Here is a 12,640-nt window from a genome sequence, read left to right as displayed (position 1 = left end):
CCTTTACCACAAACCAGCCAGACTTCCACAACCATCCATTCTCCACAGTTCTAGGAAACCACTGCAGATACTCGAGTTTGGAGAGGGGGGTACTGGAAAGCTGGCTTCCCGACTAGGTTAGAGTTCAAGCTGTTGTGCTTTTTCTGTGGTGTACTGTTTGGTGGCGGTGCTAGTGGTGAGCTGTGTGTCTCTGAGCAGAGGAGGGAGATGTACTATTATATGCTTTAACTTTTCATTTCCTTATTTTTGTGGTTTTATCTTAGGTAAATTATGTATAGACCAACCTTAACAAATAAAAGATAAACAAGATCAAGGTTTTGTGTAAGGACATTTTGAAGTGTCAGAATTTCCCACAGAATGGCGATTCCAAGTTTCGTCCACATTGACTCCTGTTTTAGGGAAGGTATAGGAGAGTCATAGGACCTGAGGTTATGCCTCTCCCCTTCTCTTTCAACAGCTAAGCACTTTCACAAAGATCCCGTTTTTCCACTAATGTAACCCTCACTTCATCAAAGATCTTCCTCTATGATGCTGCATCAACATGGACCCAGTGGCCCCTTTAGTCCAGGAGAACCAAGGATGCGGAGACCAGATGCAATGCTAGAGGACTAAGATAGCAAGGGAGCCTAGTGACAGCCAAGAATAGGGAGAGCCAAGCAACTTGTAGTCTGTCAAAGTTCAACTTGAAATATAATCAATTTAAAAAAAAATGAGTTAAAAGTAGTTTTTGGTATTGCAGTTGCCTGAGTGTTCCCTGGCAATTTTAGGTTTCTATAATCACATTTTCCTATTTTATAAAGATTTGAAAGGCCCACATGTAAGCAATAGGATAGGGGAATACAAGGGAAGCAGCAAAATAGAGACATTGCTAATCTCTTTTCATGACAGTAATCATGTACTGTATGTAATTTCTAATAATTGTGGGTAATAAAAATAATCAGACCAGTGTGATTCAGCTATCTGCATCCCTTTAAGAGCACATATTAGCACATACATAGAACTGAAATATACCGTAGACCACAACTAAGAGCCTCCTACTCAACAGACCTCTTCAGGAAAAGCCTCAGTAAATAATCAGGGTTAGCAACATTCCCTGCATGGCTGAAAACAAAACAAGAGGACCATCTGAGGATCAGCAATCCAGAGACTAGGGTCCTTCTCTGAGACTCTTCAGATGTACAAATCCTGAGACTTTCAGATTGGGGGTTGAACAGCCCCGGCTGACCTCAACAGCTATGATAGAACAATGAAACAGAAAGTGGTCAGTAAGATACAAACCAGAAAGGTCTTTATAGGTAAAAAAAATCAGTACCACTAGTACTGCATCTAGACATAAACTGACAACTAATGCAGTTTGCTGAGCACAGTTGTAATATTCCTTTTAATTTTTACCACTTATTTTATACTCCTCTAGCCACATCACATTGACGGATTCATTTCCTCTCCATGCTCATTGAACAAACTTTGCAAAGATTGCCATTATTTTCCCCTAGACATACTGTAACTTATGGTCTTGAAGCCTCATCAAAATAAGTAGGAACTTCCCGTGCAGTCTTTGTTTTAGGGAAAAGGTGCCATGAATTGCATCTGCAGGAATCTCTACTGATAAAAACTAAATATAGTTTATAATTCTTCACAATACACTTAACTACTTTCCAATTCCTCAGAGTAACCACAGACTGTATGCATGTCAGCAGTTTCCAGCTGCATATCCACCATTATGTAAAACAGCCAATAGATACATCCATTTCTCTTCTGCAGCAGAAGGAGCAACAGCTTTAAGTGACTCCAGCTTTTTGGTAAAGTTTCCACTGTAGGACTCAGTCCAGCAACCTCTGGGATCAGTGTCATCAAACTGATGTCCAGCTTGCTTACTACTTATAGGCAACACTTAGCAACCTCACACAGTACATTCTTCAGCCTTGCTTTTATCCCTCAGATATGCACTACCAACCTTGGTGTGTTCAAAATTTTTCCTCACTTGCTATGGATTCCACAGTTATTAAATGCTGTCTCCGGGTGGATGTTCAATAGACTGTGTATAAACTACATGTTTAGCTTAGAACATTTTTTCTTCTTACTGAATGGAACGACAGCATTTTATTTGTTGTAGTAATGTATTCTTACCTCAATTCCCTTCCTTATGATGATCTTCCACTGACTATTTGGCCGGGTGATTTTGGTACTTTGGCCCTCCAACCAAAGCAAAAACCCTCCCTTTCTGGGATAAACAAACATCCAAACACAAAACACCACGCATATTTGACCCTCCTTGAGCCATGCCTTTTGTCACCTATTAGTGTAGGAGCTCAGTGGTCCATTTCTTGTATCAGGGTTCATCTCTTTTGATGAAAGGCAGGTACCAATGATTGACTGACCTCCCCAGGCTAAGGAATTTCTTCATCCTTCCAGAACCAAACAACTCAATAGTCCTTTTCTACCTTGCTCTTCCATCCTTAACACAGGGGAGTGAAAAGGGCTTCCTCTCACATTTTCTTGCAAGCTCTAGCCTGGCATCACTAGATAAAGGCAGGTGCTAACAACAGGCCTCCAGCCCACTGAACTACTGCATTGTTTCAGGCTTTTCCTTCACTTACTTTCCCACACATCTGAGTCTTCATCCCCTTAGTGCAGGACTCACTAACAGTCTCTGATTCTACTGAAAATCTTATTCCTCATAGGAATGAGAAGCTCTGTTCTCTCCTGCCTCATCAGGCCTTGAACAACTTATCCTTCCCTATGTTTCCTGTCTCTTCACAGAACCTTTCCACAGACTCTCCAACGCTGCTTCCCCAGCTCTCCTGGTGGAAAGCCCTACTCCAGGTCTTGCTGCGTCTTTGGTTTCTGAGGAACAGGACCTATTCCTAAATAGTCTAATAATCACCCTTTTGCCCATTCTGAGATGAAATTAGGAACAGGCTGTAGCCTTCTATAAGGGCCAACACACCCTGTTACGTTGTATTCCACCATTTCATTCCACCATTGTATTCCACCATTTTCGAGCCTTTGCAGGAGATATTTAGCATTCTCTATAACCTAAAGACGTTGCTCAGTTTATTGAATAAAACACCAAAGTGTTCAACACTTGAGAAATTACAGACGTATTTCATTTGATTAATTGAAAAGGCCTCTCCAAGGAAATAGTTGATTTCTGTTCTTATCTCTAAACTTAACGGCAGAAAGTTATAAACTCACATGAACTCTCTGCCCTTCCATTCCCCTGAGAGTACTTACATTGAATCCTCAGGGTGAGTAGATTATAAAAATCATGGAAAGAATGCAAATGTATACTTCATCCCCCATATACTTAGTTATTACCATGTAATTTATGTATTATAAAAATGACAGTTTTTCTTTCAATAACACACACAACTTTCCCTCATCTAGAGTTCATTTGATCTGGGGCAGGTCCTTAGTTTAGTTGTTTTTAAGCCCTCATTAGTTAGCAATTACTGGTTAAGAGTTAACCCGTTTGGTGTCTTTAGTCTCCTTATTGGATTTGTATGATCTAATACCTTGGGATAAAAAGCTGTAGTACTGTTAGCAATATGTTAATTGATGTCAGTCAATAGGGTAATATTTCTGTGACTGTTTAAACCGATAACATATCTCCTCTAATTTTCATATAGTTAACACTGTAATTAATTAGTAAGATCTTATAAAACATAATCCACCATTCTAATTTAAACTCTATGAGCCAGATCTTCTTCTGCTGTTAATTAGCATAGCTCCATTGGTTTTAATAGAGTTATTTCAATTTACATCAACTGATGGTCTGGCCCTATGATTCTGTCATTCAATGTGAATATCTACAATACATATTGAGGGTCTGATTGGGCAAACTTTACTCATATAGATGAGTACTCAATGACGTCAAAGGAACTGTTTAGCAGTATGAATAAGGGTTGCACAATTGGGCTCTGAGAGAGAGAGAGAGAGAGAGAATGCAATGTGGTGTGGTACAAAGGTTTTACCTGAATTAATTTCACATGACCACACATACATGAGCGGTGAAACCATGAATTGAGTTTAGCCATTATATCATACTGCCGATTTAGCCATTATAACATACTGCACAGCATGTATTCTGCATATGCCAAATATATTGCTATTTTAGGAATGCATTAGAGTTTTTAAAAATGTTGTTGGTACTGTCCTTCATAACCTTCTGAGGTTAAAGCCAAGTACTCTCATTGCCATTACCCAGCAGCTGGAGTCTCTGCTTTTTTAATAGAAAGGGAGAGGGAGCCAAGCCCAGGATGAAGTTGGCCCTAATGGGGTGAGTGCTTGCAGGGGTGAAGTCATTGCTACTGCTAACCCTGACCAAAACTGGGCATTTGGGCTGAAGACTCTCCTGTGGTGACCTCACCCCCAAGGACAAGGGGTTTGGAATTTCAGAACTCACACCAACAGAGCGGTTTTGTGGGCAGAGTACAACAAATGATGCAGTCAAAGATGCATGATATTTCCCCCATAGCTCTTCACTTTATCACATAGCCTGCACTTTCATACATGGCTATACCTTAACATGTGTGCTGTTTACATAGGTATGAGATATGTTTGTGTGTATAGCTATATCGATACATATCAGTTAGATATAGATTTTTAAAATTTTAGAATTTTAAAAGTTGAAAAGAATCCAAACAAAATCATCCTTCTTTCTTACTCTCCTTTTATGGCAAGTTAATAACAGATCAGTTAGTGATTCACTATTATGATGTGATCAGCAATTTTAACTGTAGAATTATGGTGTATATAATTAACTGTTTTTAGAAAAAATTCTGATTCTATCATCACTAAACACGGAGGAGCTCCTTTTTAATTAAGTAACGAGAGCCATTCTATGAAATATTGCCAGTATTTATACAGGGCATTTTTGGAAGTTTAATAGCAACTAAAAGCTAATTGATAATTATTAGATAGGAATCTTTTTGCAATGTTCATTATACATGCAGAATTTTAGATTTTAGGATCATGCATGAATTATTTGATAACCAATAAAAACAAGGCTTCTTATCTTAAAGAAATATGCTAAGCCCCTCCCCTCAAAGGGAGTTAGGCATTTATGAGGAGGTATCTCCCTCTACAAGGATTCACAGCTGTGAACTGTCAGCTGGAGTTAAGCACTGAAGCCAGGACAGTCCTTTCTCACAAAAACTGGCGATGGCCCTCTTTTACCCAATAGGCCAGTGGCTAGCACACTCAGCAAGAATATGGGAGACCTAGGTTCAAATTCCCACTCTTCATGATGTGGAACACAGACTTGAACCCAGTTCTCCAAACTGTCAGGTGAGTGCCCTAACCACTGGGCTAAGGGCTTTTCTGGGATGGGTCTCCCTCAGCCTCCCCTGTTGAAGGTTCCACTTTGTATAAAATACTGAAATGTTCATTGGAGTAGGGACTTGAAATCAGTTCTCACACATTCTAGGTGAGTGCCCTAACCACTAGACTATGGAGTCAAAAACTCTCTTTCCTGCTTGCACTCTCCCTTCCTCAATACGCCTACTGAATTAAGCCCCACAGGTGAGACAGGTGAACAATGTCCAATCTGAGGCTCCCGCTGGGGTTTAGGCATGAGCTGGGCATCAGGACTGAGGCTGCTTTGAGCCTGTCCTCCAGCAGAAATGTTGGCACCTAGGAGACATGACCAGCAGAAACTACAGGGTTTGCCTACAGGGTTAGGTGGCAACTGAGCAGAGAGTTTGATTTTCTAAACATTTGGACATAGGTGCCTAACGTGGCACTTAAATCCCTTGTGGAGCTAGCCCTAAGAGTTAACCATGTAAGGGGAAAATAATCAGACCACCTTAGAATGTACAAATGAATTCAGCAACATTGTAAAACTTTTGAAGGTAAAATTCACCGAAGTGTCGTATGACAATGAGAGAATCACAGAAAAAGTCGTTCTTCTATCACTGAAAAAAGAATGGTTAACACTGAAACATTATTTGTCTTTCTGTCTGACGATACAACTTTTGCCTAAAACCTTCCCCAGACCTAATACTGCTTCACGCCTGCTTCATGTTTGAGAAATAAAACAATAGCCACATACTTGCACACACGTGCATGTACGCACACATACACACACACACACAGAGGTTTTAATTAAGTTTAAAATATTAAACCATATTTTTGCAATTTAATTTCTATATTAAATATTTATTACCTCCATAATATATAGTCAAAAGCCTGGTTTAAACTGATAGGAAAGAGTTTCAATAATTTATGTAAATATTCGGAACACATATTATGTTGTACAGTTGTGTGTATGTGTGTTTATTTGATCTGAGCATACAATATCTAGAGTAGTCTAACATAGTATCTAAGTGCAACATTGTGTAGTATTTGTCCTGGTGCTTTCAGAAACAAGATCAGACTTTACTGTTCATATTATTTTAGGGGTTCAGAGCTAGACAGACTGAGTTTCTAGACTTTGATCAATACTGGAATATTGTTGCTAGCACCTGGCTGTTCCCAGGAAACAAATGAAAGGGAATAGGATAAAAGCTTTTCATTTCTCTTGAACAGGCAGATATGCTTTGGATGTCACTAACATTGTTAGTATAGTGCTGTGAGGAAGATCAGAGCAGTGTCAGTTTTACTGTAGCCAAAGTACATTGCTAAACTACAGAAAACACATATGGCATTTGGAAAATATAAATCAAAACCAAGGCATAACTTGTGCACCAAACCATATGACATACAGTTATGAACTCATACATTTTTATTTGCAATTTGTGGGGTTTCACATCATAATTTTATCCCATATATCTCTGCATAATCATAAATGGCAGTGAAATTCATAAATGGAATGCATACATGTCCATAAAATTCCACTGGAAAGTTAATCAGAGCATAAACTTCTATTTCATCAGGAATGCAAATTGGAAAATTTTCCAAATTCTTCTTAATACATGCTTCCCAAACTTTTTTGGACACAGCAGCAAAATGAGGACAGACATATGCATGGGATTACAATTTTATTAAATTTTAACACGGGGAGGGGCTCTACCTGCCCATCACCTATATTCTCTTATACCAGGCATTTAATTGGTTCCAATGTGGGGATAACAGAGTTCCTTACCAAAGAACCCATTAATAGGCCCAGGGTTACAGGGCTTGTTACCATATAATCCATAACTAGCATCAGGTTTACAGGGCTACTTAACATAGAACTCATAACACAGGGTGGCTCTCCTCAGCTTACACCCCAGGACTCAGCTCTCTCTGAGTCCTAGCACCCTCTTCCTCCTTTCCGCCGCAAGGGGCACAGAGGGTGCAGCATGGTAGGGCCTCAGTCCACAAGGGCTACAAGGTCTGACCTCTGCCCATGAAGGCCACAAGGACCCAGTCACATGAGCCTAAGGCTCATCACCAAAATCCCAGGTCTTTTACCTCTGGGCACCATTCATTTTATTCTCTTAACTGCACTGGAAACCAGCCACAAGTTCTGACGAATAAACACCACCACCCGAGTACCTTAGCTAGGTACCAAGCGTGTTCCTACTCAGAGCACTGTGGGTTGAAGGTGCTGTGAGGAAGGCAAAAAACTCCCTGGTCCTTTGCCAATTGGCCCATGGGAGAAGAAATTCCTTCCTGATTCTGTAAATAGGCGATTGGTTAGACCTGCAGTATCTGTCAGACCAGGTTCCCATTCCTAGTTCAGGTGGGTAAGGTGGGCAGCTGGAACAGAGCCGAAAGAGGCTCCACAAGGCCCCTGCACTGACTAAATCCTGGGAGCTGGGAATGCTGGCCAATCAGCACCCTTTTCCCACAACTAGCAATGGCTGCCAGAGACTCCCGGGGGGAGGAGCTACCTATTGTCCCTTGGCAAACGTCTCCCTCCCTTGCTACTATGGCTGTTTCCCTTTCACCAATGGCCCCATCAATTTCTCCCACCCGTTGCTGTGGGTGGGTGGCATTTCCAAGTCTCGAAGTATTATAAAGAAATATGCACATTTCTCATATAAATCAAATAAGGTTTATAGCTTTTCCTCAGCAGCATCATTGACATATTGTGTTGAGCTCCTACCCTACTGAGGGAAACTCATGCTAATGGAAATATTAGAAAGAAAGAAGGCAATTTATTAAGAAAAGTGCCTCTTTTTTGTGTTGGCTTAAATTTACAAGAACTTTTTGTTGTGTATCTATAAATGTATTTTGAAGATATTTGTGTCTGTGAACTGCCTGGAGAATTTCATAGATTGCATGAGTCTCATTCAACACCAGCTTTATGCAGATTTTTCTTTGCAATGTTCCACTAAAGGAGCTCTTTCATTAATTAAGCTACACTTAGAACAAGATCCAAGAATTGTATCATAGAGGCCACCATTTAGAAATGCACTTTATTTTAAACTGCAGAAGCCAGAATCTCCTCTTTCACTGGTTTTATACAGTTGTAATTTTATTGACTTCAACAGGGTTACTCCTGATTTACACCAGTGTAAGTGAGAAGAATCAGCTTTTTAGTGAAAATACCACTAGAATAAAGGGAGACTCATTTAGTATGGTATTTAGGGATAAAGCAGGAAATTCCAGAAATGGGGGAAGTTATTGGAAAGACTAAATCAGGGACAGAAGTGTGAGACACCTGGAAAGTACAGCATTTCTGTACAGTTTTCAGTTATTATTTTAATTATTAGTAGCTTTGGTGAACTTAAAATAATATAGCAGGATAATTACATAGTTTATTAAAACTAATCAATAATTTTGGCAGGCATCCAAGCTTTCATTAGGGAGGGGACCGGGCATAAATATTTTATGCATAAAATAAGCAGATTTCTTCTACGTCGTAAGACTAGCTACTACAGAGAGCTCCCTCAACTCCCACTATGGCAGGCAAAGGCAATTCTTAAATGGCTTAGAGGCAGAAGGCTTATGTGGACCAACTGAACTGGGATGTATTTCATCCTATATCTTTCTTCTGTTAAACACAGTTTTTACCTGAAGTGGAATATTTGGTCATTCAGCTGTCCTCACACAGAATAAATGTGCTTTTTGGAAGAGGGAGTAAATCCTTTATTTTTCTGTTAAATGCTATGTACATTTATGGTGCTATATAAATAATAACTAATAATTCATCATTACAATATCAGTGTCTTTTATCTATATTGTGGTTCTGCCACGGTTTCTGTTACCCTGTTGCTTCTTTCTAAAATAGAGAACATGATGTGATATACTCAGATGCCACGCAGACCTGCATTATAAATGTATTTGTATTACAGTATCTATTTGGACTATAGAGAACAATCCTGCACTAGCAGGGAGATCGACTGATGATCTAATAGGTCTCAGGCCTTTTTCTGTCTCTCATTACTAAAATTCTGTTTTCCTCTCTGCTTTTAGGTTTAGACTAGACAGCAGAACTTGGTTCCCTTAATGTAGTTTTATTTCCCAATATAGACAGCATGAGAGGAAAGCTACCTAAATGTACACGGGTATTGTCTTGAAGTGCTTGTTATTTAGCTTGCAAATGTATCCTGTAGCTGACACCACTCTTGGAACAGACGATGTTTATGATGAGAGAGGATGCCAATGTGATGTATCAGTAGAAGATCTCACGCCAGCACTTAAAACCATCATTAGAGCTATCAGGTGGGTGAGAAATACTTAGTGAAGAAATATTTGAGAGCTCTGTTATTGACTATTGAAATTATTGTATGGCTATGTTTTTACATCACTAGTAAACATGCTAGTATAATTCTCTCCCCACTGCTATTCAGCAGTATGCCTACTAGAAGCTGAAATATTTCCACAGTTCTAAGTTATCCTCTTTTCAACATTTCAAAAACATATTATACAATATGGGTCTTAATTGAATGGGAAGAGAAAGAGAAAAGTGAAGCTTGATTTACAATATACATTCTGTAATTCAAAATACACTCAACATACAGATGCAGCTTTACTGAATGTCTGTCACCAGGTCTGGAAAAGTTATAATATTTCTCATTTTGCAGTGCTGTAGCTGTGCTGGTCCCAGAATATGAGAGAGTCAGGGAAGGATGACATAATATATTTCATTGGACCAACTTCTGTTGGTGAGAGAGACAAGGTTTCGAGCTAACAGAAAAGAAGAGTTCTGTGTAGCCTGAAAGCTTGTTTCTTCCGCCAACAGAAGTTGGTCCAGTAAAATATATTACCTCATCTACCTTGTGTCTCTAATATTTCTCACTGTCAAATTGACATTGTGTATTGAATTTACTTACTCCCAAATCTTTCTGCAATAGCATATTTTTTATGGTATAAGTTTCTTCTGGTAAGTTCAGAACAGTTATAGTCCTGCAGCTAAGCAGAGCCTTGTCGATGACAATTCATTGATCTAGTTATGACTCCAACAGTTTTAAACTAATCTCAAGTTCTGTCTCTTTTATCAAAGTGGCAAGCCGCACAAAATTACTTAAAGAGAAATATGTTCATGTAATGGTGAGTTTGGGAAGAAAAGAAAGTGACCTAAACACCAGTGGCCACATTTTGATATCATGCTCACACCTTATTTCTCAGGTAGTCCCATTAATTTCAGTAACAGTATCAGAATACGACCCTAAAGAAATGTATATAACCCATGTTAACTAAGTGTGGGTCTTTGGCCCCCTCAAGTAGCTGGACCATGTGTGAGATTTATAGTCTTCAAACTAATAGGCCTGATCCTTTCACCCAAGCAGAAAAGACTCATACATTTAGATCCAGAAATTCAGTCACTGCAGCTTCCACAACTATGGGTACTGTTACAGTCGCACAGAGCTTCATACTTCCTTTACCAAATCAATTTTTATAGACAAGCACTGCCACTGAAAGATAAATTAGTAGGGGAAATGCTATCATGAACTGACTGCAGTGTTTCTGAACAATGCACAGAGCTTATAATTTGCTATAAAACATGCTTCAGCCAATATAAGAAGTGGACAAAAATTAAGTAGGATACCAATAATTGATTTTATTTCACTCACTCCGTCATCAGCAAGTTGCAAACGTTACATGAATACTTTTTAGATATTTTGGAAATTGGAAGTATTTCCCCTACAGATTGTATTATTTCATGTGGTATTAGTAGAAAAGAATTTCTGCAGGGGGACAAAACTATATATCACACTAACCATCCAGTGTGTGACTGACCCATCTCTATTTACATGTGAATACATAGGGACAATCACATCCTTGAATGAGTGCTCCCACAGCTCCCATCTTGTGCATCTCCATGTCAGAATCTATCACTTTAGAGAAGAACATACCTCTGGCAGCAGAGGAGAGCTATTGCTGTTTTTCAAAAGGCTATCCTCAGAAAGACAAAGTCACACCTCAAGTTTGTGCCCAAACTGCTGTAAAATGACAAAAAAATTAAATTTGTTTTAAAATCCTCTGGAAGTTTTATCAAAATGGGAGAGGTAGTGCTGGTGCGCTGCAGAGGCAGTGGCCGGAGGCAGAAAGAACTAATGTGTTCTTCAGTGAAAGGGCCTTAGCCTGCACCCATTGCTCACAGGTCTGACTGCCTCCAAGTAGCAAGGGAGACTGAAGACTCACTCAATGGATCTGTTCAATAACAGTTCAAGCAAACTGGGCTCTCTTCAAAGTCATATACTTGAACTTTTTGGCTACAAGGGACGCGGCTTCCTCTGCCCCACCTCTTCCAAGCTCCTATGCCAGGCCAGCTGAGGGAGGGAGTTACATGGGAAGACAGGGAAAGTTCTCCATAATGGTTGTATGTGTTTGAGGAGAGTGTTAGAGCCATAGTGAAGTAAGAGAAATGGTGCCATGTGCCTCAGTCAGGGCCAAAATAAAGGAATCAGCGTCCTGATTCCCCAGGGGATCATGCTCTCACCATGGAGCTCTCAGCACGAAACAGTTCATAATCCACACCAAGCAACAGCAGAGCAAGAGCAGTACACATATAACTAATATTTCAACCTATGCATAGTGTACACCCCTCTGTGGTGGCAGGATGGGCAGTATTATCTGACCCAGTCCTGGATCCCTGGACAGCAATTAGCCGTTAGTATCCTGCACTGAGAGACCTGCAGGCTCGACAGAAAGCACTGCAGTTTTTAGCTATGTCCATTAATTCACATTTACCAAGCATGTAAAATAGAGTCAAAAGGAGAAACTAATAAAAATTTTTACCATATAGTACAACATATCTGACTGTTTCCTGACAGTGAGAGCAACTAGGCTGTGTAATATTGTCTTAATGGAAATGGTGGGATTCCTCCATTTCTTAGGACTTATAAAATCAGCGCTAAGAAATGTGCAGTAGAGAATAACTATCCAGTGTGGCAGTGAAGTAAACTAGCTGACTTAGGAGGTCTTTTCTATCTCTAACTGCTGTATGTTTTTATACATATATTTTCATTTTGTGTTAATATGAAATTCAAATAATGTAGCTAAATGTCATGCAAAAAATAACAAAACATTTATAGGCATTTGATCAAGATACTTACAAACTGGCTAACCCAGGGGTGCTCAGACCCATATTGGTAGACTCCAGCATAATCAGGCAGGTATTAGCAATGATCCCTTTAAGAATTTACTTTTTATACCCTTTAACAAACACGTGATATCATTGCTAATTACTGACTTCAGCCAAAAACCAAATTGAGTCAATTCACCCTTATTTCCAGTCTTAAGCCCGATAAGATTTGCAGCCTCC

The 12,640-nt window shown here is 39.5% G+C and overlaps 1 protein-coding gene across 1 annotated transcript in view; it reads left to right on the top strand.

The window, feature by feature from the left end:
- The window catches only part of KCNQ5 (potassium voltage-gated channel subfamily Q member 5), a 519,022-nt gene that overhangs the window by 485,794 nt on the left and 20,588 nt on the right, over positions 1-12,640 (top strand). Inside the window, exon 11 of the mRNA XM_034766208.1 lies at positions 9,486-9,594. Coding sequence (XP_034622099.1) covers positions 9,486-9,594 — 109 coding nt within the window. The remainder of the gene's footprint in view (positions 1-9,485; positions 9,595-12,640) is intronic.

This window comes from Trachemys scripta, chromosome 3 (genome assembly GCF_013100865.1).
Source record: "Trachemys scripta elegans isolate TJP31775 chromosome 3, CAS_Tse_1.0, whole genome shotgun sequence".
In the NCBI taxonomy this organism is placed as follows: domain Eukaryota; kingdom Metazoa; phylum Chordata; order Testudines; family Emydidae; genus Trachemys; species Trachemys scripta.
This window is presented reverse-complemented; position numbering and strand designations above follow the sequence as displayed.